Here is a 26,487-nt window from a genome sequence, read left to right on the forward strand (position 1 = left end):
ATTTCAACAATTCAACTTGTAACTTGGATTATCAGATTTTCAGTAAAAATCAAATTATTTTAGGAAATATAAATGACAATTTAAGTTTTTAAAACTATAACATTGATTTGTTTATGCTGAATTAATATCAAGTGAGTCATAATTCAAAGTTTTAACATCCATAACTTTAAATGTTTAGAAAACGTTAACGATACGAATTTTGTTTCACAAGATGCCAAAAAAATAAAGGTAAAAAACCTTATAGTAATGTCGAAGTGTTGATTACTTCAAGATGTGCTGCTGGAAAATCAAAACCCTGACTAAAAATCATAGCTTTGTATGATGGAGGTACGTCCATTGCTTGCAAATGATTTCAAAATTTGACTGCAAATTACGTAATTTTTCATTGTTCCGTCTTTAAGAGTTTTACACATCAAAATGACCGTTTCAAATAAAAATTGATTCACTATTAACATTTGCTCAAACGATAGTCTTACCTTCTGCAAATATTTAAACTGCATTGCCTAAGTATTACATAAATTCACTCTTTTATTTTTCGGCACTTATGGATGGGTCAGCCCAAACGTCTTTTAATTAATCATTTGACACCTGATTAAACGGAATCGATACAAGTTTATTCAATAACAGAATCCGGGGACCTTCAGCAATATTGTTTGTCTATGTCTTCATCTTATAAAGATTTGAATCGTCAGAACAGGAACGATAACATGATTATCAATTATTTATTTTTTTCAATAAAATATTCTTTTTTGTCAGTTTTTGTTGTTGTTTAAATAACTTATTTTAAGACTAAACAAAATGAAGAAAGACATTATTTGTAAGGTACACAATTTACAGTAACATATCTAGTAATAGCCTTTTTAAGTGGAGACTTTTCATTTAAATCTTAGTTTCACGTTTTGTTAGTAAATCCGAGGTAAATCCTATGGTATGTACTTGACAATTAAGATATACAAATATATTCATATTCATTAAAACATTTCAGAACGATACTAAATACTTCCTAGTAACGTACATTTAGTCTTGATACGTTTGATGGGATTTTATTGCATGTTAAAATAGATCAAATGTCAAAGGTGTTAACAATGTATTGAAATTTATCTAAACCTGGTATGTGGTATATTTAAATCAACCACAATCAAAATCACTCAACCGTTAAAGCATGTACACTACTATTTACAATATATATTCATAACTTCCGTAATATTAAAGACAAAAATATACATATGACATGCTATGGGGAAACCATAATGGTGTACAATATTTCAATCTTTTTTTCATGGATATGTGTATTTCTGTCAATAACAGGTAAAGACAATTTTAGTGATAGAAAATTTGTGGTTACTATTCAGATTTTGGACAGTATTTTCAAACCAATGTTAGAGGAAGTAATCAGTATATGTTTCTTGCACAATACATCGACATATAAGATTGCAGTGTGAAATTCAATTAAAATACACACACTAAACAAACTGTACCACGTTTATCATTTCTTCTATTGGCACAAAATACTGACACATCAATGTTATGATTAGCTTAATATTGTTATATGTGTATCACATATTACAAAATTCATTGTCGCTCACCTGTATTTGTGTTATTCTTCAACAATGGGAACTATTCACCACTGTTGACTAAATTATCAATCATAGCTTATATATGTATCGCGGATATTTTTTTCTGTTTATATTATCTCTGTATCTTTTATACTTTCCGACATCGTACACATCTTTTAAACAATATATCAAGATATCCCAATGGTTATTGTGGACAAATAACGGCAACAGTAGTATACCACTGATCAAAAGTCATAACTCGATTGAAAGAAAACTAATTCGGGTTACAAACATAAACCTAGGGAAACTAATTTAATTTTAAGAGGAAAACAACGAAACAACAGATCTAGAACACTGAAGTGCAACAAAAAAAAACAACAATGCAACATACATAGAAACAAACTATTAGGCAACAACTGCCATATTCCTGACTTGATACAGGACATTTTATGAAAAGAATGTTGGGTTGAACCTGGTTTTTTGGCTAGCCAAATTCCGCGCTTTTTGTCAATGCAACACGAATGGATCAACACTACAAAAAGAAATGTCACAGGTAAATTAAAAAAAAAAGATATAAATCAAAAGTAGGTTTCTAATTATTTTAAATTATTTGATGTATTTTATAACAATTAGTAATAAGTAATAGTGTCTTTCTTCCAAATCAAACTGTTTAAAACAAGTAAATCCTGGGCACATAGTTGCTTTAAACTAAAAAACATACAAATGGACTTGGTAATTAATTACCTTTACTTTTACATACGAATAAAACATAAAAATAGAATCACAACTACAAACGATATCTCACAAAACAATATTTGATTAGAATAACAAAGAAAACTTAGTAACTAAATACATGAACGCTGGATACATTTTGTAAACAAATACCGAGACACGTCTCATAGCAATGCGAATTCACACTCAGTAAAACAGCCATATTCTGGAATAGGTCACGTTCGGTATTAAAAAGACTATACGATGTTAATGGCTAAAAATAAGACATGGAAAACATATCCTTAGTTAAGACACAAACACAATGTATGGATCTACCAATCAAGTGTGATTACATATGGCACAGTAACTAAAGATTCAGTGGAGAAGATATTTTGTAAAAGTTAACGGGCGACGACTGACGACGGACGCGAAGTAAACACATATAACCTTTGATATAAATTCAACATTTGTTTCAATTAATATGAAGAAGGCGCTACCTTAAATGCCAGCTTTATACCAAGACAATGTCCTATATATATTGATTGGTTGTTGGTTGTTTAATGTCCAGTGGCAAATATTTCATGCATGTTCAGGGCGAATGTCCTAGGCTACATTAACATATAGATTTTGTCTAAAATAAAATAAAAAGTTCAGATGGAAAATGTTTAGGGAATGATAAATGTTTCAATGTTTCATTGAACTTCAAAAGGCAGGACGGGGTATGGTATTTTTTTTTTTTGTAAAAAAAAATATTCAATTCCCAAATTGATGAAAAAAATATCTGTTCAAGCAGAGAACAAAAGAATTATTTTGAATCCGTCTCTCCTCAAAAACGATTTTATCTTTCAGATATGCAAAATAAATTTAACTTTTATATATCTAAAAACATTTAAAATTTCCCAAACCGCACAGGTAAGTCTGTACACAGTAGTTTTTTAGGTGAAAATACGGTCGTATTTGCCAATTTGTTATGATGAACCTAAATACTAGTGTTAAATTTTGACTTAATAATTTATATTGATAGCGCTGTCAGAAGGGCTTTGGTGAAAAAAATCCGACTCAAACAAAAAAAAACATTTGTATTCCTGATCATTTTCAGTTTATGGGTTCTACATCAATTTCATATACTAATTCAGAGTCAGTTTTATGTCATTTCTTGTATATATTTTTTTGCTAGCTTACTTTTCAAGTTTTTATTATATGACAGCAAAATAAAATTGAGAATGGAAATGGGAAATACAAGGATGTCAAAAATTTGCTTTTGAGTAATGCTTAATCATGTCATAGTTGTTTTCAACAGACATATAATACAATTAATATACATTTGCATGTCTCTGTTTTCAAGAAGACACATTTGGTTTTCAGACAATAACTTTAGTATAAGTAAATGGATCTCTATGAAATTGTGCTAAAAGGTTCAATACTTCAAAGTTTATCATTTATAATAATTTATTTGCAAAATACACCCATATGGGTCAAGCAAACACAAATACAACATTTAATACAGACAGTGAAGAATTACAAATATAAACATAAAAAAAAAAAAACATAGTTATAAATGGTAATTAATGTAACCTTTGATGGACATGGACCTCATTTTCGCAATTCTAAAGATTGCTTTATAAAGTCACCAATTTCTGTCAAAAGCTCAGATTTAGGATTTAAAAGTTGTTTTAGCTTTAAAAGTGGTTGATAATTTGTAAAATCGGGATTTATATTATTAATCTTTAAAAATAAGCAATCTCTTAAAGTTGAGTTTAGTTTGCAATATAGAAAAAAATGGTATTCATCATCAATTTTATTACAAAGTTTACATAACCTTTGATCTCTGGGTACATTTTTATATCTTCTCATTTCAACTTCTAGGTTATGGTCACTAACCCGTAATTTAGAAATTAATTGTCTGGTTTTAAAATTTGATTCTTTTAATAAATAATTTTCAATTTTTATCTCAGTTTTTATTTGACTATATAGAAATAATTTCGAACTGTTTGTTATAGAAGAAAGTTTATTCAAGACTTTTTTGTATAAAATTCATGTGATATCTGTTTAAACTTCATCTTTAAGGAATATTTAATTTTATTGTATGGTTTATCATAAGTTTCAAAATCTTCAGCATTTAATCCAGTTTCTTTAAAAATATTTAGAGCAAATGTATACCAACTATGAAAACCATCATTATGCAGGGACTTATTTAATTCATAGGCTTCTTTTAACAGAGGATTAATATCATGGGTATGAAATCTACAGAAATATAGCATAACTTGTGGTTTAATAAATGAAGCCATAGAAAATCTGCCCAGTTCTGTTTTGGCTGAAATATTACATGCAGTTTTCCTAAGTCCTAGGACAGATTTACAGTATTTATTATGAATCATTTCATAGCAAAATTTATCTTCTAACGACAAAGTATCACAAACAGAACCATGTTGTTCTGATAGTTATCAACAGTACCAGGATTATAATTTTATACGCCAGACGCGCGTTTCGTCTACATAAGACTCATCAGTGACGCTCAGATCGAAATAGTTAAAAAGCCAAATAAATACAAAGTTAAAGAGCATTGAGGATCCAAAATTCCCAAAAGTTGTGCCAAATACGGCTAAGGTAATCTACTCCTGGGGTAAGAAAATCCCTAGTCTGAACGTTTCAAAGATTTAAACATGGATAAATAATCTTCCATAAACCATACCTCACTATTATATAATAAAACAGGTTTTATTAAGACATCAAAAAGTTTGCATGATAGATTAACAGGGATGGATTGAAAGTTAGAAAATCTACTTTTTAAAGCAAATAGGACCTTCAATCCCTTTTTTTGATATTTCTTGGATAGCATTTTTAAAATTACCTTTATAGTTAATAATGTTTCCTAAAAAAATGTATTCTTTAGTCTCATTTAATTGGATGTTTTTATAGCATACCACAGGGGTGGGAGAAAATTTATTCTGAAACGTCATAACTTTAGTTTTTTTAGTATTAACTGTTAATTGCCAGTCATAGCAGTACTTCTCTGGTTTATTTATAGCATTCTGCAGTCCTATATGTGAACTTGACATTATTACCAAATCGTCTGCAAAACTTAAGCTGGACAATTCAGATTTTTGAAGGACTAAAGGTTTACAAGTATTGTCAAAAATCTGATGTATATCATTAATAAAACAATTAAAAATAGTAGGGCTTAAACTATCCCCTTGCTTAACACCTCTTTCCAATATGAAGGATTTAGAAATTTTATTATCAATTTTAATAGAAGATTCTGTTAAGTTATACATATCACTTATTACCTCATAACATTTTTTCCCAAGCCCATTTTTTATGAGTTTGTATCGTAACCCATTATGCCACAAAGTGTCAAATACTCAAAAGGAAGATTAGAATTGATTTTGGGGTTATGGTACAACATTTTTGGGGGTGTTTTTTTTACCAAAATTTAGGGTTTTTCTTCAAAAACTTACCATATTTACATTGATTATTACTCATCTAGTATATATATAGATGCAACAAATACAGATTTGGTAGGAGATGCAAACAAAATAATGTGTTTTAATTAATTTATCAGTAATTTGTGCATTTTTCCTACAATATGTACTCCTTGATAATGTTGACGTCAGTATAATGATCAAGAAAATGTATTTGGTAAGTATATTCACAATTGACATGCGCCAGTGCGTGTCAAAAGGATTTTTTCCAAAAATTGCACTTGATTTTTTTCTCTCACAGAAACACATGAGTTATTTGGTAAATAAAACACTTGAAGTTGTCATTGTTTGAAACTTTCAGTAATCATGGTAATCAAAATTTAGTTTTAAGCCTTTTTGAATGTTTCACTGATTGCGTGATAATTTTAACAGAAAATGTACAAAACACTTGATATAAAAATTGCACTATCTGCAGAATTATTGGTAACTTTCCTTACTATTCACATGGACATATATTCTAACATATTGTCCATGCTATTCTGATCTGAGTTTTTATTCATACATATACTGGCAAGGCTGGTGCTGTTCCAAGTTGTCTTCTTTTTCTGCTTCCTGAGAAGTATTTGTTTAAACTGTTCAGTCACTATAAAGTGTTACAATTCTTATTTAGACGCAACACATAAATAGTGACCAAAAAGGTACTGGTTTCACATGAGAGAAGCTAGAAAGAAAAAAATCTACACATTTTCAATATTTTTTTGTAGGACTATCATATAAAATTTGTAGTAAGAGACTGCTGCTGAATAGAAATGTTTGGGTTCAACTGATACCTGTTTTCAAATTAGTCCATATTGAAGTTTGAAGGGTCCAAAATTAAAATATGCTTGATTTCAACTGACATAAAACATTTGGTGTTTTTTATATGCTAAATATACATATGTACCGTGGTCGTATCAGGCTGTGCATGGCAAAGCATTCTATTGCCTTTAGGTTTGTACTTTTTTTTGTTTTGGTCCTAAAAATAATTTTGTAGTTGTGAAGTTGCTAACATGAGAGTACCCAATTTGCAAATTGCACCTATATTGTCAGTTTTTTCACCAACTTTTTTTTATGAACCATTCTGTGCTTATTTTGTAGACTATCCTTGTTTACAATATAGTTACAGTAATACACCAATTTAATTTAGAGTCTATGTATGTAGAGTCATAGAGAAATAGGTTTGAACTGACCTCTAAACAATCCATGATTCTGTAATGTGGTCAGTACCAAAATTCCATACATGATTACATGTTTAATTTCAAATCCTTAAAACTGGAATATAAACAGATGTTTTGTTTTATTTCTTCAGATATTTGAACAATTTGACATTATTCCATGCTTCAAATATTATTTTTTGAAGAAAAGGATGCTGGTAACAAAGTTAATTTTTGTCATATCAGGGCCTTTTATAGCTGACTATGCTGTATGGACTTTGCTCATTGTTGAAGGCCGTACTGTGACCTATAGTTGCTAATTTCTGTGTTATTTTGGTCTCTTGTGGACAGTTGTCTCATTGGCAATCATACCACATCTTCCTTTTTATAATTAATTTGCTCTTTTTAAACATATGATAATTATATAACTTCACATGTCAGGTGAAAAAAAGCTAGATTTCTGCAGCTTTTTTGGTGGATACATGTAGGTGCAATTTGGTTACTGAGTGCAACTTTGGTACTCAGATGTTATATAACCAAAGTGTGTATTGCTAAATAGGTTGAAATGTGAACCTAATAGTGATATGGTGATACTTAAAGTACTTGGTAGATTGAAAATGTTATGATCAGGTTTAAAATATACAGGCCCATAAAATATACAGGCCACTGCTGCAGATTGAATTTTAAAGGATGTAGCCCACATACTTGCAAGTAACATGCCCTGTATATACCTATCAAAGTCATGGTATTCTCATGGGTTATCATAATAACTCCATCTTCCCATAAAATCTAATTTTGGACAATATGGGAGCATACAATATATACAGTACTAAATGTACTACTTACACTCAAGTCTCATTTTTTTTTTTATTAAACTTAGAGAGAGAAAACAAAATAGTGTCCATCTCCAGGGACTTTATAAGGTAGATATCTGATATGTGACATAATCAACTTTTGTTAAGTTTTGAATTAGGCTGTGAGCTACCATAGGCGGATCCAGGGGGGGGCCTTTCATGGGAAAAAACTTGATTATATAGGGCATGACTGGAGCCCCCCCCCCCCCCAAGCCCCCATGGGGGGCGCCCCCTTTCATGGGAAAAACTTAATTATATAGGCATGACTAGAGCCCCACCCCCACCCTTTTTTTCAGGTCAGTCAGTGAGTCAGCGGGGCCCCCTTGACAAGTTCTGTATTCGCCACTGGCAACATGAATAACCGTGATCACATTCAACAGTATAACCAACGTCATTATCACTGTTCTTCCTTGATGTGGGGAATTATGCGGCAGATGAACACAAGTATAGTCATGGTCAACCAGTGCACCGGAGTTAACCCCGCAAGCCGCATGGCAAAAAATCGAAATGTATTGCTTGCGGAGGTTTTTTCTGTGTTCCCATGGCTGGACGGAACTTTTACCCTAAATATGTTATCGAAATATGATTCTGAGACTTTTAAATGAAGTACCTGTGAATAATTACATTAGATGTATGTTTCATTATAATATTTTATTCTGATTGGCTAACTGCACATCACGTGTTATTCCGTAAGCAGTTGCATTGCTCAATACAACTTTTCATTCATGATAACACGTGTTCCAACAATAAAGTGCACAGGTGAATTAAAAAATTAAATATATAAAATTCGTGTTTTCATAATCATAGCTAAAAAATGTAATTATAAGTATTGAATGCTTCTTTTTGTAACTTCCGCGCTTCATACAAAATGTACTTCGGTCAACGCTTTTACACCCCAATAAATTTACAAAAAGAAGCATTCAATTCTTAATTATTTAGGTAATTTGTTTTGACCTCACTCATATTATGGAAAGTCAAAGCAGACGAAACATGGCGTCAAATTTTGTTGTCCTAACTTCGGTAATTTCCATGGTCATGGTGGTACAATAAAATTTAAATTAACTACACAAGTTGCGAAAATATCTGAATTCTTGTTTTTGTAAACAAATAAAAATTCATGTCGTATTTAACATTGAAATATTCCGATCTGTCCCGTTTTTCAAGTTCGCGTTGAAACGTTAAATTCTGCCGCCATTAAAAAAAATTCATCGTACGAGATTTAACGAGAGTGACGAAACTTTTCAGATGGGTCGTGTAGAGAGAGTTATCGTTCTTTATTCCAAAACGATGCTTCTACCATAAGTGCAAGCTAAAGCTGGCATATAAACAAATAAACGTGATCACCTTTAATTAATATTTGCTGTACGATATTTATTTTGAATTAAATATTTATGCCTGTTGTATGGAATAATTCCACTTAAATTGTATCACTCTTTGGACTTATTGCGAAAAAAAATACCAGAGTAGTTAACACATAACTATGTCGTAATAATGACAATGCAAACACTATAATAAAATCGAGTCGGATTTTTATAAATACTTCCAAAGTAAGGGCTCGAATGAAAAAGAAAAAGACAGACAACCAGTACACGCGACAAAAAAATAGAAAACGAAAGACTAAGCAACGCAAACCCCACCAAAAAGTTAGATTCAAACTAGGACCCTGCTTGAAATAGATCTATAAGGGAAATATTAATATTCTTTATTATTAATCCCTTACAGACGAAGTCGAAGGGACCTTTAGGTGTGTACTTCGTTCGTATGTCTGTCTGTCTGTTTATCCGTCAGTACGGCAAATCAATTCCGCTCTTTTCTTCTTTGTACCTGAAGATTTTTGATTTGACATTTGTTATATAATAGTTATATCATGACCACTTATTCACTAAAAACGTTTTCTGCACTTTGTTCCAACATGCTTGAAGATATTGATTAAATGTTATATATTAATGTTTATGACCCTCATACACTTAATTCCGTTCTGTTCTATTTATTTTACACCCCATTTTTCTATTCTTTGTTATTTTACTTATTGTTTTCTTTTCTCTATACCCCACCAGACCCTCATATTGCGAGTTGAAAACTACTATGCAATTTTTGATAATCAAGTATGTACCATTATTGTCCATCAATTTACTATCAGCCAGGTATGTTTCTTATTTGTTTCAGATATACAAATTGTTCACCTACAAACAGTTCCAAACCCATGTCCTGATATTACCCGTAACTCAACAATAGGTAGGTGACGATAACATTGTAGATTTTTGAAAGATAATTCTTTGAAACGTTTTCGCCATTTCTTCAATTTTCGAACACTTAAGATGATGTTCTTAGTCTAACAATCACTGCCATATTTATTTATTTTTAATTCTCCAACATTTGCCAGTATGAACGAATATGATAGAAAAAAGTACTATGTAGTTAAATAACTGCAGTAAGACAAATATGCATGAAAAGCACAATTTTTCTTTTATTGGTGTATGTTTATATTTTGTTGTATTTTCCTTAATTATTTCAAGTGGACATGTGCACAACACATTATGCAACAGAGGAAGATATAAATGGAGGTACAATAGTAGACAGTGTATCATTACGTGTTATGATCCAACAAGATGGATGTACATGTGAAGTTACATTACTGAATCAGACGCGTTTATATACTATACATATGAGGAAGTATGATTCAAATACAAGAGCAGCTCCAGAAGAGCAGGCATGTGGACTGGCCATTGTTACAGACTACAACATTCCTAACGGATTTCCTGATAATAGAGATCCTGTAGAATGCACAGAAGGAACACAATCTCGCTCTATTTCACTTACAACAAATGGAATTCTTCATCTGCGATCTAGAGTGATTAATGGTACTTTCACAAGAGGATATTGCATGCAAATATATCGACGTAGGTATTGATACAAATTAAGTTTCTTACATAATGGCCTATGATTTCTCGTGGATAGTTGTGTCATTAATAATCATATCGCTTCTTCTATGTTCAACAACAGAATACAAGGACACGGTTGAAAAAATAATAATGATCAATAAATATACAAAAAGGCTAAAAATTAAAATTAGGTATTATCTAGAGAATAAATAAGTATATCAGATCATACTTTGACCAAAGGACTGTACATCAGACCAGACGAACAAGCTACAACAAAATTGATTCGTTTAAGAAAATATTTATTGAAGCACATGGTCTAGTTATATATATAGATAGCCTTACATGTTACATTTATAAATATAAAGTGAGGTAAAAGCCATGCAAAGTGCTCATGTTTTACTTTATCGACTATGTGTTATAAATGTAACGTTTTACTAAAGATAATATAACCTGCACAGACCGTCAACCAAAACTATATCTACAATCTAGAACACGGTGTAAAGATGGCATATACAAGCTACTGCAGTAATCACGCTTCAGCTAGCCCCTGCGGTTGGTTGTATTTAAGCTCTAGACACAAGAAAATTAGCAACACGTCGTAGTCAGACCTCGGTGATGATATGAATAACAATTATAGTCATTTTTATAAATTTCCTGCTTACAAAACTTTTTTTTCTTCGAAAAACTAAGGATTTTCATATCCCAGTCATACATTACCTTAGCCATATTTGGCAAAACAATTTGAAATGTTGGGTCTCCAATGGTCCTGTTTAGCTTTATAACTATTTTCATCTGAAACGTCACTGATAAGTCTTATGTAGACGAAACACGCAGCTGGCGTATTTAAATATAATTCTGATACCTCCGATAACTTCTCGTACATGTTTCATCAAATCTGATCAAAATTTTTTATTAAATCGGCATTAATTCGTTGTTGATGATATGTTTTTGCATTTGTCATTCTATAGAAATATTTCTGTACAAAGATCTGTAATTCTACTTCAAAATTAAATAAATCTTGAAATGAATTTTAGAACACAGTAAAGGAGATGATGTAGGTATACAAATAAACTGCTTTCATCCTAATATGCAAACAACAAAACATACGAACGATGCTGCCATTCAAGACACCTCTATATCAGGTAAGGCTTATTGTGTTTATATAGATAAATGTAAATCACTTGATGAAGAATATTATCAGGATTAATGGTTTATGAATCAATTACTCTCTTTCAAATGAAAAGAATGCGTGTTTGCCGTCATTTTTTTTATACAACATATTATAAAACTTGATTCAATAATTATCCTAAGACTAAAATTTTTGTAAACAACGTAAAATGTGGTTTGATCTGAGCGTCATTGACGCGTTTCTGGCGTATCAAATTATAACCCTGGTACCTTTGATAACTATTTACACCACTGGGTCGATGCCACTACTGGTTGACTCTTCGTCCCCGAGGGTATCACCAGCCCAGTAGTCAGCACTTCGGTGTTGACATGAATATCAATTATATGTTCATTTTTACAAATTCCCTGTTACAAACTTTGATTTTTTTCGAAAACAACCCTTAGACGTATGTGGCACAACTTTTTGGAATGTTAGGTCCTCAATGCTCGTCAACTTTGTATTTGTTTGGCTTTATAACTTTTTTGGTATGAGCGTCATTGATGAGTCTTATGAAGACGGAACGCGGGTCTGGCGTATTAAATTATAACCCTGGTACTATTGGCATACATATAACAATAATTATAACATTAGTTTTAAACATCAATTAGGGAAACGTTTAGGCACTCCAGGTTTGATGTTAACCGCAATTATTTGTTGAGGTAGTAAACATATTTTGATGGTAATTTGTAATGCGTCAATGCATGTAACTTTTAAATATGCTGCGAAAAAACCTCGTAGAATGGAACACGGAAATAAGACTCTACTACAAGAATCTTGCTTAATCTAGCCACCGCTGGTTGTTGTATTTTGACACAAGTTTCAACAATAATAAACATCCATTACATGTTTCATGAAATCTAGTCATAAAATAAAATTTAAATGGCATTAATACCTTTTGAATTTATGTGTTTAGAATTGACGTTCAAAATCCAATAGGTAAAGTTATATGTACTAGTGTGTTTACTTTAAAAACAAATGAATCTAGAAAATTATTTTTAGAACCAACACCAACAACACAACAAACAACCTATGCTGCCATTCAAGACAAAACTGCTTCAGGTATGGAAGGTTAAACGTGTTCACATAGATAACTGTAAATAACTAAAACATAACAGTCGGAAAAAGTGTGCCCTCATGTTGACCAGAAAATGTTTTCTTTTATATATCCAATAAGACATTTGAAAAATCTAACATCATCAGAATCAAACAATTAATGTTCATAAGTAACGAGTGTAGTAAGTTTACACAAATATTATTATTAAAGCTATTTTACGAGTTGACGAATCATACGTAAGACACGATTGATTTCAATTTTCGTAAAATTTGACGTAAATACTTGATTAAGGCTGTCATGGGACTAAGAATACAATTCCAGATTTTTTCATGGTTGAATTTTGACTAAGAGTTGAAGGAGTAAAGACCCGGTGTTGGCTCAAGGAAATAAATGGGAGACAACTATTTCAAATTTGCACATTACGAATGGAAATGCATAAAGTTATGTAATATAAATGAAAAACATACGATTGTTCATTTGATGACGTCACACTATTTTACGTCATAATGTGTACCGTGTTAAATTTAACGTGTTTATGAAAATGATAAAACTTATGCAGTTTTTAAATGAAATTACCAGTGCAATTTATGGTGCGCAGCCAATAAATCTATACTTACCTATTTCAGCAAATTTAAAGTTGTTCCTAGGTCGCGCAAATACTTTGCTAATCTAAAATATACTCGAAATTTGATGAAAATAAATGAAAAATTCAGAAATTTAAAAATAAGATACTAATTTCGTTATTGTTAGTCCCCAGGTAGCTCACTTTATAAGAATTTAGATTTTATTATACCTCAGTCTAGTTAGAAAAAATTTAGAAAATGTATGCTGACGTTTGATATGCACTAAAATATGGGCTATATAAGGTCCTTATTGTCCCAACTCGTTTTTATCTAGTTAACTACCAAGATATAAAGACTGGACAAACAGTATTTTGTATAAAAGGTAAATTCTCATTTTTGAGACTGTTGCTTGAACTGCTTTGGTAATTTATTAATTGAATCTTTAAAGTTCATAATATATAGTTGAACATAAATGTCTCAGTCTTGTTTATATAATGTTTGCCGTACGTTCTCCAACATAATAGAGTTTTAAGGCCTTTAAAGCAAATGGTGTATTTTTTTTTCGAAGGAAAAACTTAAATGTAAGATGGAATCTACATTTCTACTGGTGCTATCTATTTTATTTTGTTGCCTTAAAGTATTTGTTAAATTTGTTTGTTATTTGTTAGTTCTTATCTACAACAAGGTAATATGAGTTCAGGGTTGTATATTGGTTCATATACATAAATTGTTGATACAGGCCTAGGAGGTAGTATTGTCACGGCCATGAACCATGTACCATACGCCGAATATCTATGAAAAATTATAGTACGCACAAGAGCCTGTAGAGGTCTTAAAGAAAAACAAACAGCCAGGCTGTTTACAGTTTTTATATTTATTTTCCTTACACAAAGAGTCGTAATGCTCATAGTTGATAAAGAATATGTATTCTTATACATAAATATTGTTGTAGTTATAGAAATTCATAGTAACATCGGTTTTGTTACACACGTTATAACGGTTAGAGATGTGTATTGTAATTTTATACACATCTATGACATTGTCATTCTTTGGAATGTGACGTAAACAAACACTGTCTAGAACAAGGTAGATAATCTGGATGCAATAATCGTCGTTCTCGGCGTACACAAGTCTTACCAGCTTAAATGAATAGTCCATAGAACACACATAATCCTAGGAATAACTTCATAACAATTTTAAATGAAGGTGACAGCTGAATATACAAATAGACGGTTTAGAGTTGATAACAAACTGACGTTGTTCCAATCGAAATCTAGACGGCACAATATTCATGGCTGTTTCATGCGGCTGATCACTTAGAAAACTCGTATCATAATAAACGAGACATGCTTAAATTCCTCTCCATGTCTAGAATATAATTATACAAATTTCCCGAATATGTTAATACGGAATAAAGAGATATTTACAAAAGTCTGTTCAGGTAGGAAACGGAAGTATGACGTTTCCCGTAGAAATCAGTTTCTGATTGGCTGATTGGTTGTTGAGGTAACCATAGGGGACCTCGTGAGAAAAAGTTGAATTTAAATATAAATTCAGCTAAAAGCAAATAAAGTATTATTTAAGGAAAAATATATGTATATTTATTTCCTATAGAAAATTCCTGAATATAAAGGAATTTAGTTACTTGTCCGAATTAAGGCAACAGTATAAATTATTATGGTACAAATAAATAACGTATCGAGTTAGATACTTTATAAATTGTATAGAGTTATAATATAAAATATTACTACGTCATAGCAACCGTCAGTTAAAGAAAGAAGACTGTCCGTTATTTCCGTATCTATATAAAGGTTCTGAGTATTTTTCCGCAGAAAAAATACATTGTGCAAGAGGATCAGGCAGCTACCCAGAAATATATTGACAATAATAAAACATTTTTATTCATAATATATTATAAATATTTCATATACTAATTAATAAATTATATATTGTATATCCAACTTTCTCATTCATATTCACCAAAAGCCAGAGACTCAACGATCCCGTAAAGATAACATAATGTTGTGGCTATATTAAAGGTTCTTCTTGTATTTAGTAGTCTTGTCTGGATAGTACAGTCCTTTCTTGTATATTGGTGTAACTTTGACCGGTAAAACTATAAACAGTCAAAGTCCCACTATTATACGAATCGTTTATCACACGGTTTAAGGTACACAAGAACTAAGCATAGCCCTACGGCGTTACAGTATTGAGGCTCGTAAAAGCTTAGGAGCTTGAATTTTACGTTATAGCTATGCCAGAGACAGAGACGATTTAATCTTTTGTGACCCCTTTACAGTTTTTTTTTATGTAAACCTCGTTGTTTCTTTTTGTGGACTACTTAGCTTGTTTCATACAGTTTGGAATATATAGTTTGGCTGTCATCTTATAAATATGTATCCAACATCTAAAACAAAGCTGTTGGTAAGGATTTCACGTGTTCGCTCTTATTACTAGTAACATCTTCTGGAAATTGTAAGTGCACCATTGATTCGTTCACAAGTACTTTTTTTTTAACTTACACAACATAAGAAACATCCGTTCCTTTTCTATTTACTATTTCAACATGTTTAACTGCGTGTTTTATGAAGTTGTGTCATCACTAAGTCTTAACACACTATATATTTTTTTTAAGCAAAGTCTATCTTTGACACTGGTCAAGTCAATACATGTTATTTATATAATATACATTTAAATTTGTAAAACAAAAAAAACAAGAACGCACAAATAGAACTATAATATTCCAGTATATTTTGTAGATACAGATTCAGCACTGTATATTGGCATTGGCGTAGGTTCTGCTGTTGTGGTTATTGCTTTGTTTGTAACAGTAGCTATCGTAATCATCAGGTAGACGAATAGAAATTTAATTAAGATGAAGATCAAATACGCCTGGTATAGATCTCTTGTTTCGTAACCTTAACTTCGACTGAAAAATTTATCGAATATTTAAATATTCGGCATTCTAGCTATTTTAATGTAATTGTTTATTCCCCCTTTAAAAACATTATTACTCAATGTTAATGTACGAAAACGAAAATATATAGTTTTAATGTGTGAAAGGTATTGAATGTTGGATGATTTGTAAGGTTTCAGTATGTGCATCTTTGCAAACTATTTGACTACACATCGACATACAATTCATCTGAACAACAAGAAATTTCTTACTACTAGTATTAACTTCGACTGAAACATTTATTGAATGTTTAAATTTTTGGCATTATAGTTATTTCAATATAATTGTTAATTTACCCTTTAAAGAAATTATTAATCATTTTAATGTATGAATGTCGGATGGTTTGTAAGGTTTCAGTATGTGCATGTTTGCAAACTATTTAATTACACATTTAATTGTATGTTTAAATGTAGTATGGGGTTATTACATGATAGTGAACATTTGAAACTCTTAAAGGTCGTCATAGACCAATAGTGCAGCTAATACAAATGATAATACAAGCTAAAAACGCCTGTTAATATTTGATAAAATTCAAGAACAAACACACAAAGGCTTCTATTGAACGAATGATTTGAGGCTGTACAGTTTGATACAGCGAGAATTGGCTTAACCAATATATATCATATAGGCTAAAATGCATTGTAATTGAAAATTAATATATAAATTGTAGGATATATACGATGGATAAACATATATGAGCTAGCAATTGCAAAGACCCCCCCCAAAAAAAAAAATAAAAACATTCACATTAACATTACTACAAATTGACTAGATCCCGATTTTTAATGAACACCAAATTTCCCAAATGACAAAAACTAGTTCTTGATTTGCACAAGGATATGATCACATGAGGAGGCGTTTAACTATTTCCTTAAAATATCTCTCTTTTTACCTTTCCTTGTTTGTTTTTAATCTGTTAAAGTAATTTGCAATAGGTTTTGTTATGTAGAACTTAAGGCAATGCGTTAACTAGGTATGTCGTGAAAATGGTACTATTTTGTTTAGATGTTATTTTACATTTTGTGTAGGCGAAAAGGTAATAAAGATAAAAATGGTGCTGAAACACAACCGGAAGTAGATTGCACTGATAATGATTCTGACGGATTAAAATATAACACTTTATACAATTCATCTGAACACCAAGACATCATGGAAGGGGATTATCATACTGTTGAGTTAGAAGGAAAACAAAATAGAACTGGGATACAGAACTTAGGTAGCGATTACAGTGTAGATGATGGAAAATATAGCTCCATTGATATAGTTAACATACACGGGATAGATGGTTCAAAAACTGACAATAGAATTAAGACAAAATCCGCCACCACACCTAGATCAGAAATCCAAAGCCCTGAAAAAGAGATGAGTAATACTTTAAAACATGTGACTGAGGGAAGTAATGTAGAGTATGCGGTTGTTGACAAAAGCGGAAGAACTGACCAAAATATAAAACATATTTCTGCTCCAAATGATAGCACCGTCGAGTATGCTATCATTGATAAAAAATAAATGTATGCATAAAATAAAAGCAGTTGATTTTAGGCCAACCTAGTACCCTAAGCAATTGCTTCACTGAATTCACATACTTACAAATAGATATTATATATCAGCGACACTTGCATGTTAACCTAGCAATTTTACTGTAAACAAGACTTTGTAAATAATTAGTCTTCCATACAGTCATGATAAAAATATTCTGTTTGTTTCTATTGTTGTTGTTGTTTAAGTGATTACAAATAATATTATCAATTTGTATGTTTTGACTCATTTCATTCGTTCAGGATAAGTCAAACACGTTAAAATTAATTTGTCAAAGGTCGATACGCCAGTTCCGAGACACAGTAGTTAGTTGAATCTGTCATGAGACACCTGTTACTACGTGACCAAATGTAGGCATCTTCACTTCCAACACATGTGTTGATAAACGGATAGAATAGTTTGTTTAATATTGCACAAAATATTTATGAAGTTGATGTCTCTCTCTTCAGTCATACGGGAATTCAGATTACGTACTCATGGTACTTAAGGAACATAAATTATTTCTAAAATTTAAAATAGACTAACCTGCTGCATAATGACGATTCTTCAAGTCATCGAAGCTGCTACGATTCTCTAGCAATTTAACTGAAAAGTCTTTTTTTCCCTTTTGTTACGATGATCTCAATAGACAACTTTCGAGTTCGATGCATTTCCGTCAAAAACTCTGGTTTTAGTGAACGTCAGTTGTGCGTTTAGGGGCGTCGTCACTTCCATTCCAATGTTGATCTAGTGGTTGGAAAACTATAATTCTATATTGTACGAATTATTCGGCAAATTGAATTCTCAAAATTGACAATCAACACTGCTATCATTAGGGAATTGCCGTTAAGTACCTACAGAACAATCATTATTTTTAGTTTATCCTGCACAATGACGATCACTAAGACGCTTGATAAAAGTTAATAGTGCAGGGAAACAGGCGATCCTCTCTATCCGGTGACGGATGAACTCGAAAGTGGTCTATTGTAAATCTATAAATATCGTCTTCGGATAACAGTGAAACCTTGACGGATTGGTATACGTCGGTGAAGCGAAAGGAAGGCTGAACAAAAATATGTGTGGCCAAAGACCACAAATCAATCACGATGCAAGTGACATTCTTAACCAGTCTATGCAAGTTCGCATCATCGAAAAAATATACCACGGGACTAATAATCTTCATTTGATAACGCCTTTTTGTAGAAAAAAAAAAGAATACTGGATTCGACATATTGAACCAACACACCATATGGTTGCAATGGTAAAATTGATAGTTAAGGTATATGTTCCTTATGTCTCAACTACAATCCCGTTTTCTCTTAACTAATGTGACCTACCGCATTGCACTATTTACCGAGATTGTAATAACAAGGACAAAACGTCGGGTACCACATGTGGTGCAGAATCGGCATTCACATCCGAAGCATCTGAGATTGCCCGATGATTTTGGTGGGGTTCGTGTTTCATAGTCATTAGTTTTCTGTGTTGTGTCTTGTGTACTATTATGTGTCTGTTTGTCTTTTTCTTTTTTAGCCATAGCATTGTAGGTTTATTTCCGATCTATGGGTTGGAATGTCCATCTGGTATTTTTCGGTCCTCTTTTACACAATTATAGAAACAATAAGTTGTTGTTTATGATAGAACAATTCATGTGCAATGTTTAGTAAAACTAGAACTTTTATTCGTAATCACTGGGGGCATGCAGCATGTGGTTTTTGTTTTTTTGACAATGTAAAAAAACTTCATTTTTGGTATCTGTAATCAGTGGACAATTGTGTTTATTTCATTTTCGGTATTAAAAACGGACTGGCTATACTAATAGTTCTTGAGCTCTTTGTCCGACCACTGCAATGCGTATGACATTAAAAAAATAAAAATGTGGTATGATTGCCAATGAGACAACTTTCCAAAAGAAACAAGATGACATAGTAATGAGCAATAATAAGTCCCCGTATGGCATTGCAAAGCCCATACCGCAAAGTCAGCTATTATAGGCACCGTTAAATGGCAAATGTAAAACAATTTAAACGAGAAAACTAACGGCCTAATTTATGTTAAAAAAATTTAACAAAACACAAGTATGTAACACTTACAAACGGCAACCACTTAATTACAGGCTCCTAACTTGGGACAGGCAAATACATACAGAATATTGCGGGGTGAAACACGTAGGTGGGATCCCGAACTATAAAGTTAGTTGAAAAAGGCTGAACTCATCAAAGGAATACAAATAGAAATGCATTTATAACACAATACAGAGTGGATGTGACTGCGTACGAAAGTGCGTGTAATATTATCTTTCAGCAGCACCAGGGGATCACGTGTTTTTCCACTGATTTTCAATTTTGAGATCATGGCTTAAAACGGCGATATCAATATTTGTGATTTGTTTTCCAGTTTTTATAATTTGACAAAGGACTATGATTTCATGCTATAAAATCCAAAGAATGATATTAGTTTATAACAGGGGCTCGAAAATAATTCAAATCATAAGGAAAATGGAAATAAAAGGTGTAGAACTTTAATTTAACCAAATTATTCGATTCGCTAGAGCTATATAAATGGTGGAAAAAAATTTTCAAAGCAAGAGTAATTGAGAAAAGCATTTACAACTTAATAAAATTTAATCATATTCCGAAAATGAATCTTGTACGTATCACGTGAATAGTGGAAGGAAATCAACCGGTTTTCTTGAAGTTGTTGGTTACAAAAAGTGTGGATGTGGAAATAAGATATAAAAAGTAGAATTTTGAAATACATTGGACAATATGAGATCTAGGGCAAGAAAAGGATTTTGGGAAAGGAACACGCCGTGTTACCCCGAACCCTTCACTAAATAAAAAAAATCCCACTTGGAATTTCTTAATAAGATTTTTACCGTGTTGTTTTACATTACTTTTTGAGGGATAAAAAATACATAAAAATCTCCCATTCCTCACTCGAAATATAGATAACTTAATAGTAAGGGAGTCCACAACTCTCTTTAACAGTTCGTACATAATTGTTTGTACCTTTTTCAACTGGACCAAATCCTAGCTTACGTTAACTTTAAATGCATGAGTCAATCACGACCAAGTTTGCTTTACAATGATTTTTTTTCCATTTTCTTACAATGTGAAGCCATAGTCAAGAAATAGATATGGAATATGTATACGTTCTCCACATTGGACTATATATGAAGAAAACAACAGTTTCAATTACCGGTTTTTAGTGGAGTTCGTGTTGTTTCTTATTTCTTATTTATAACTGTTGATGTAAATGTCCTTTGGTTTTGTGAGTCTTTGTTTACTCCTTGGTTTTGATTGTTATTGTCTTACCAGTAAAAAAGATTTAAGATTGCAAAACATTGCTTTTAGATGTCCATATGCCCATATATAAAATTTGCTACCCCATGGTGCTCCTGAAGATGTTATTTCGCGACAATGAACATACAATAGAGAAAATATTAAAATGCGTGTTTTATCGTAAATAACTAGGGCGATTCTTGGGACATATTAGGCATTAGTATGACAACCAGTTGCATTTATTCAGGCTGCAGTAGTAGCTTATTGAGCGGTTGCAAAATAAGTGAAGAAGAAAAATACGAAAAACCTTATTATGATTCATTTTGGTATAAAATTTGTATGTCCATGTTTCATTGCATATGGTAAACGTTGGGGTATCGTGTCATCCTCGTCTCTTCTACGTGTGATCATTGGTACCATCAAGTATGTTTCTCCTTACAAAGACAATTCAAAGGAAACATGAAGCTGCTCGATTCACTTAGGAATTACTATTACATAAAAATTTCACAATGCCGTCGTGTAGTCATTGTATTGTTAGATAGCACTATGACATCGCGATGGGAATGACGAAGGCAATCGGCTTTTCAATCGATCTCACAAAACATATTTAACACCTGTCCCAAGTCAGGATCCTCTGGATTTGGTAGTCTGATTTGATTCTGTGTCCGTTTTATATTTTCAATTTTAATTCGATTTTTTTTGGGTGCATTTTCACTAATCAAGTACTATCTGTTAATTGGGCCAGCTGAATTCGGCCTGCGGGTGCTGTTTTGTTGTTATGTGTTTTGGTCCCATTGGTGGCCTAGAGCGGTTTACTGCGCTTTGATCGAGTTGATGTCTCTTCAACACATTCCCCATTCCCATTTGCGATGTGATACAGTCGTGTGTTCTGCGGGTAAACAAATCAATAAAAATTCAAATCGTTTTTGGGTCATTACCGTTCTGTTCAGTATACTACTCATTTTCTGAATTAGTTGATGACCACACACAGTACACACTTATATATTAATAAGGTCTTTTAAATATTTTGCTTAAACAAGCAGAAAAAAAAATCAAATAATGTCGACAATTCGAAAATTTAAAACACCTTTATTTTTTCATTTCGTTCATTACTGCATAGTAAAATGAAAATGCTCAACCTTAGAGTAATTTTCATTTTCCAATTTATTATGTCAAAATGGTAAAGCTTTGTGGAACATTTTTCATTTTTCAATAAATAAAGTCAAGTTGAAAAATGCTTTATGGAACATTTTCATTTTTCAATATTGAAAGTCAAATTGAAAAATGCTCCAGAAAGCAGTGGTTCTTTCAAGTGGTCCACGAAACCTTTTCGACATCATTACCATCAATTTTATCAGCTATCAAAGTCGGGCTTCAAATATATTTTGAAACTGCGTATTGTAGAGGTGGCGTGATTCAGATGTGGATATTAAAAAAATACAAAAGATACTTTAGATACATACAATCTAAGACTCTTTCTTCTTGCAATAGTATTAAACCATTTGACTTTTCTGAACTGTACTCTAGTATTCCCCATTTCTAACTAAAAGACAAGGTGAATAAATTGGCCCTTCTTTGTTTTATACCACAAAATAATGGCCAACGCGGATACAAGTATCTTGTCTTAGGGAGGGATAAATCCTACTTTGTAAAAAATCACTTTAACTCAAACAATAAATTCTCTGAAACTGACATTAACACGTTGAATGATTTCTTGATTGACAACATATTTGTAACATCGGCATAATCATGGGAACTAGCTGTACCCCTATTCTTTTATACATATTATTTCATTCTTATGAGGCTGACATAGACATAATGATAATCAAAACAGTCTTTTAAAATATACTATAAATTCTTCAACCTTTATGAAGCGTGTTAAATATTGTAACTAAAAATTCTCAAACCATCTTTCTGCTACAACGTAAATATTTCTACGGACGCTCAAATATTCATTCAACATATTTTCTGTAAAAAATGTTGCTTATTCAATGATTTATTAAAATTATGCACGTTTTATAAATTCAAAAATACATGTAGTGTGTATTCATTTTAATCTTATTTTATCTTGTAGTAAACATAATATAAAAAGAAATTGTGTCTATCAGTAGGCAACACACTTTGAAAGAAATCCACTCAAACTGATGTCGTGTGATGGGTGTAACTTTAGGGAACAGTCATCATTTATCAGCTGAGGGGGTCGGTGCATTTTAGGGGGGGTCATTTCCAAAAATATCACACAGCCTGGGGGGGGGGGTTGCCATCAAAATATATAAATAAATAAATATTTTTCTGGGGGGTCACACAATGAAAGTTTTTATGTCTGTCAAGTATATAAAATGTTGACGACATTAAAGTACGCGTGCAATCTCTTATATGATTTCTGTCATTTTCAAATCTTTGATACTGTACTGAGCACCAGCAGGATGACCAATCTCTCAAGGGTAGTATATACAATCACTCATTTGTTATGGTTCATTATCCATATGATGTGAAAATTTACCACCTGACTTTAATATCTTAAATTCTTAAGATGAACAAGTTCACTGTATAAAACATGAACAGTTTCTGGACATGCAGTGGGGCATGTGCACGTGTATTTCAACTTTCTAAAGTGTTAACATTATTTTAATGATATTTCTGAGGATAGATAGAGAACTGTAAAAGGTGTGTACATTCTTAAATCATTTGTAAATAGATATAATTAATTTGTTAAATTATTACAAAGTTATCGATTAAAAAATAATTATTTAATGTTTAAATTAAGGGCCTTTTATTGCGTTTGGCAGCATGGCATTCACACACACAAAACAATACACTTGGGGATTTTGTAAAACATAAATTTCCACATTGAAATGAAATTGAATGTTCTTATAATTATCAACCTAAAAATTTTTGAAAGTTTTAACCTATGCATATATACTTTAAATACCATTAAAAAAAATCATGTCTTTTTCAGGACTTCTGATCCAACCATGTAGTATGGCATGTTATTGAGATGAGGCCCCTCATGGGGGGGGGGGGGGGGGTCCTAGTAATCACATAATCACCATTTTTTTGCCAATATAATCACATAATCATTAAATATTTGCTTATCTTTAGTAATCAAATAATCATAAACTAAAAATACAGTCCTAGGTAATCAAATAATCATGAAATATTTGGCTTAATAATCAAATAATCATTAAAAAAACGGCCAAGTAATCACATAATCAAAAACCCCATGAGGGCCCTCTGAGATATGGTTCTGGTTGATGGATGTTCATGAAGGACCTGTAGTACAAAGTATATCACTAGATTTTAAAGCTCTCTGTCTAAGTGTATTAGTAAAGTGCTTTGCTTTGAGCTCGGTTCATTGTTATGCAATTCATTCTTTGTGAAATAAAGATTTTACAGACAACTCTCATGTACTAGGATGTCTCAAAGTATTATCATTTCTATGTACAATGTAAGTAACAGGGAGATAAAAATCATTTTCTTTTTTGTTTGAACCAAACATTATTTGTCCATTGACCAAATTTGTTTTGCTTTCACCAGCTTTGAAGGAGATATTATCAAAGAATTGATAGAAAACAGCACAGAAGCTTACTTTCTAGCTCATCAGGCCCAAGCATCATGTTAGGCATTGTCATTACTAAAAACCAATAAATGTCTTCTTATCTGAGGATCAATTCAACATTTTAAAGTGTTTTACTAATGATACTGACAAGCCACCACAAAGATATATAAATAGAACCATACAAATAGTTAGCAAATACATATAAAAAAAGATGTGATATGATTGCCAATGATACACTTCTCCACAACAGACCAAAATGACATAGAAATTAACAATTACAGGTCACCGCACAAACTTCAACAATGAGAAAAGCTAATACAGCATAGTTAGCTATAAAAGATCTCAAAATGACAAGGTAAAACAATTCAAAGGAGAAAAATAACAGGCTTATTTATGTACAAAAAATAAAGAAAAAACGAATATGTAACACATAAACAAACGACAACCACTGAATTACATGCTCCTTATATCATGTTCTCAGATATCATCTCCCAATTTAAAAAATCATGAAAAATTGAACCTATTATGTGTTGCTCTCCTAGCTATAAAATGTATCCAATATCAAAGATGTGGAACATATTCTATCATAATCATTTGGTAACTAATGCAATTAGTGTCTCTTCCATGGCTGTTTTGAACATAAAAACTAAACTAAATATAACATAAACAACACTCCTAATGCTCAGGTTGGTTGTCATCGTGCAACACAGTTAATAACACATATAGGAAAATCATAGAACTACATTTATCATAAAACACTGTCAAACATCCAAACATACTATCCACACTCACCTGTGTCCACACTTGTTATCAACCTAAATATATATATATATATGGGTTGATAATTATATATATAAGCTTCGAAATAAAGCATGTTCATATTTGAAACAGGAAGGACAAGAACCATAAGTTACACTTCCTAGAACTGTATGATTAGAAAATTAAAATCCACGAAACACTTATAAAACTTTAAAATTTTAATAAAAAATAAATGAATTGAGACATTTTAATTAATTCTGTCTACGAATATTAAACTGTTTAATTACAATTTTTATTTTTTTTATTAAATGCCTATTTTGTCCATTTTTCTTCTTGCATGTGTCAGATAAATATTCATATTTCAGAAAAAAATCAAAAAAATCGATGTGATATTTCATGTATTCAGGGTTTTCTCAAAGCAGAATAAAACTGAAAAATATGAATCAAAATCAGTTCCATCAGCTTCAAAACGAAGAACATGGGAGGTCATGATGCACATCAAGGCGATATTATGTTCACCTTACAGTTTATGTGCTTAATTTATCCAATAAAAATATTTGAAAATATTTAGAGAATATCACTTACTAATGCCTGCTAACATGCAGACAAAAAAAACTATCTTTATCAAAATTAATTAGTCCAAGCGACTTGCATGAAATTATAGAACTATATAAAAGTAGAATGTACAAAAAAATCAGTACAAAATCATAGACAATGACTGCAATCAAGGGAAAATTCTGTCTGCCATACTCTGAAACAGATAGTGTCAATGTCCTCATACTTCTCATAGCTACTTTGCCAAATGTTAATTAATAGGGATTTTTTTAGGGGGGTCATACTTATGAAACATCGTTCTAAGGGGGGGGTCATTATGTGGTTCATGAAAATTATGGGGGGGTTGCCAACAAAACTTTTTGATGTGAAAATTTGAACCGACCCCCTCAGCTGATAAATAATGACCATTCCCTTAACATGTTTAAGATTTGTGTTAATTTGGTTTTCAATATT

General features: G+C 31.7%; 1 protein-coding gene across 1 annotated transcript; it reads left to right on the top strand.

The window, feature by feature from the left end:
* Positions 1-1,247: 1,247 nt before the first annotated feature.
* LOC143049425 (uncharacterized) lies at positions 1,248-18,044 on the top strand. Its single transcript, XM_076223068.1, has 7 exons — positions 1,248-1,308; positions 9,903-9,971; positions 10,253-10,636; positions 11,653-11,760; positions 12,786-12,845; positions 16,163-16,253; positions 17,388-18,044. The coding sequence occupies exons 1-7, from the start codon at positions 1,251-1,253 to the stop codon at positions 17,866-17,868; spliced, it is 1,251 nt and encodes a 416-aa protein (XP_076079183.1). The 5' UTR covers positions 1,248-1,250; the 3' UTR covers positions 17,869-18,044.
* Positions 18,045-26,487: the final 8,443 nt, after the last annotated feature.

This window comes from Mytilus galloprovincialis, chromosome 10 (genome assembly GCF_965363235.1).
Source record: "Mytilus galloprovincialis chromosome 10, xbMytGall1.hap1.1, whole genome shotgun sequence".
Lineage (NCBI taxonomy): Eukaryota > Metazoa > Mollusca > Bivalvia > Mytilida > Mytilidae > Mytilus > Mytilus galloprovincialis.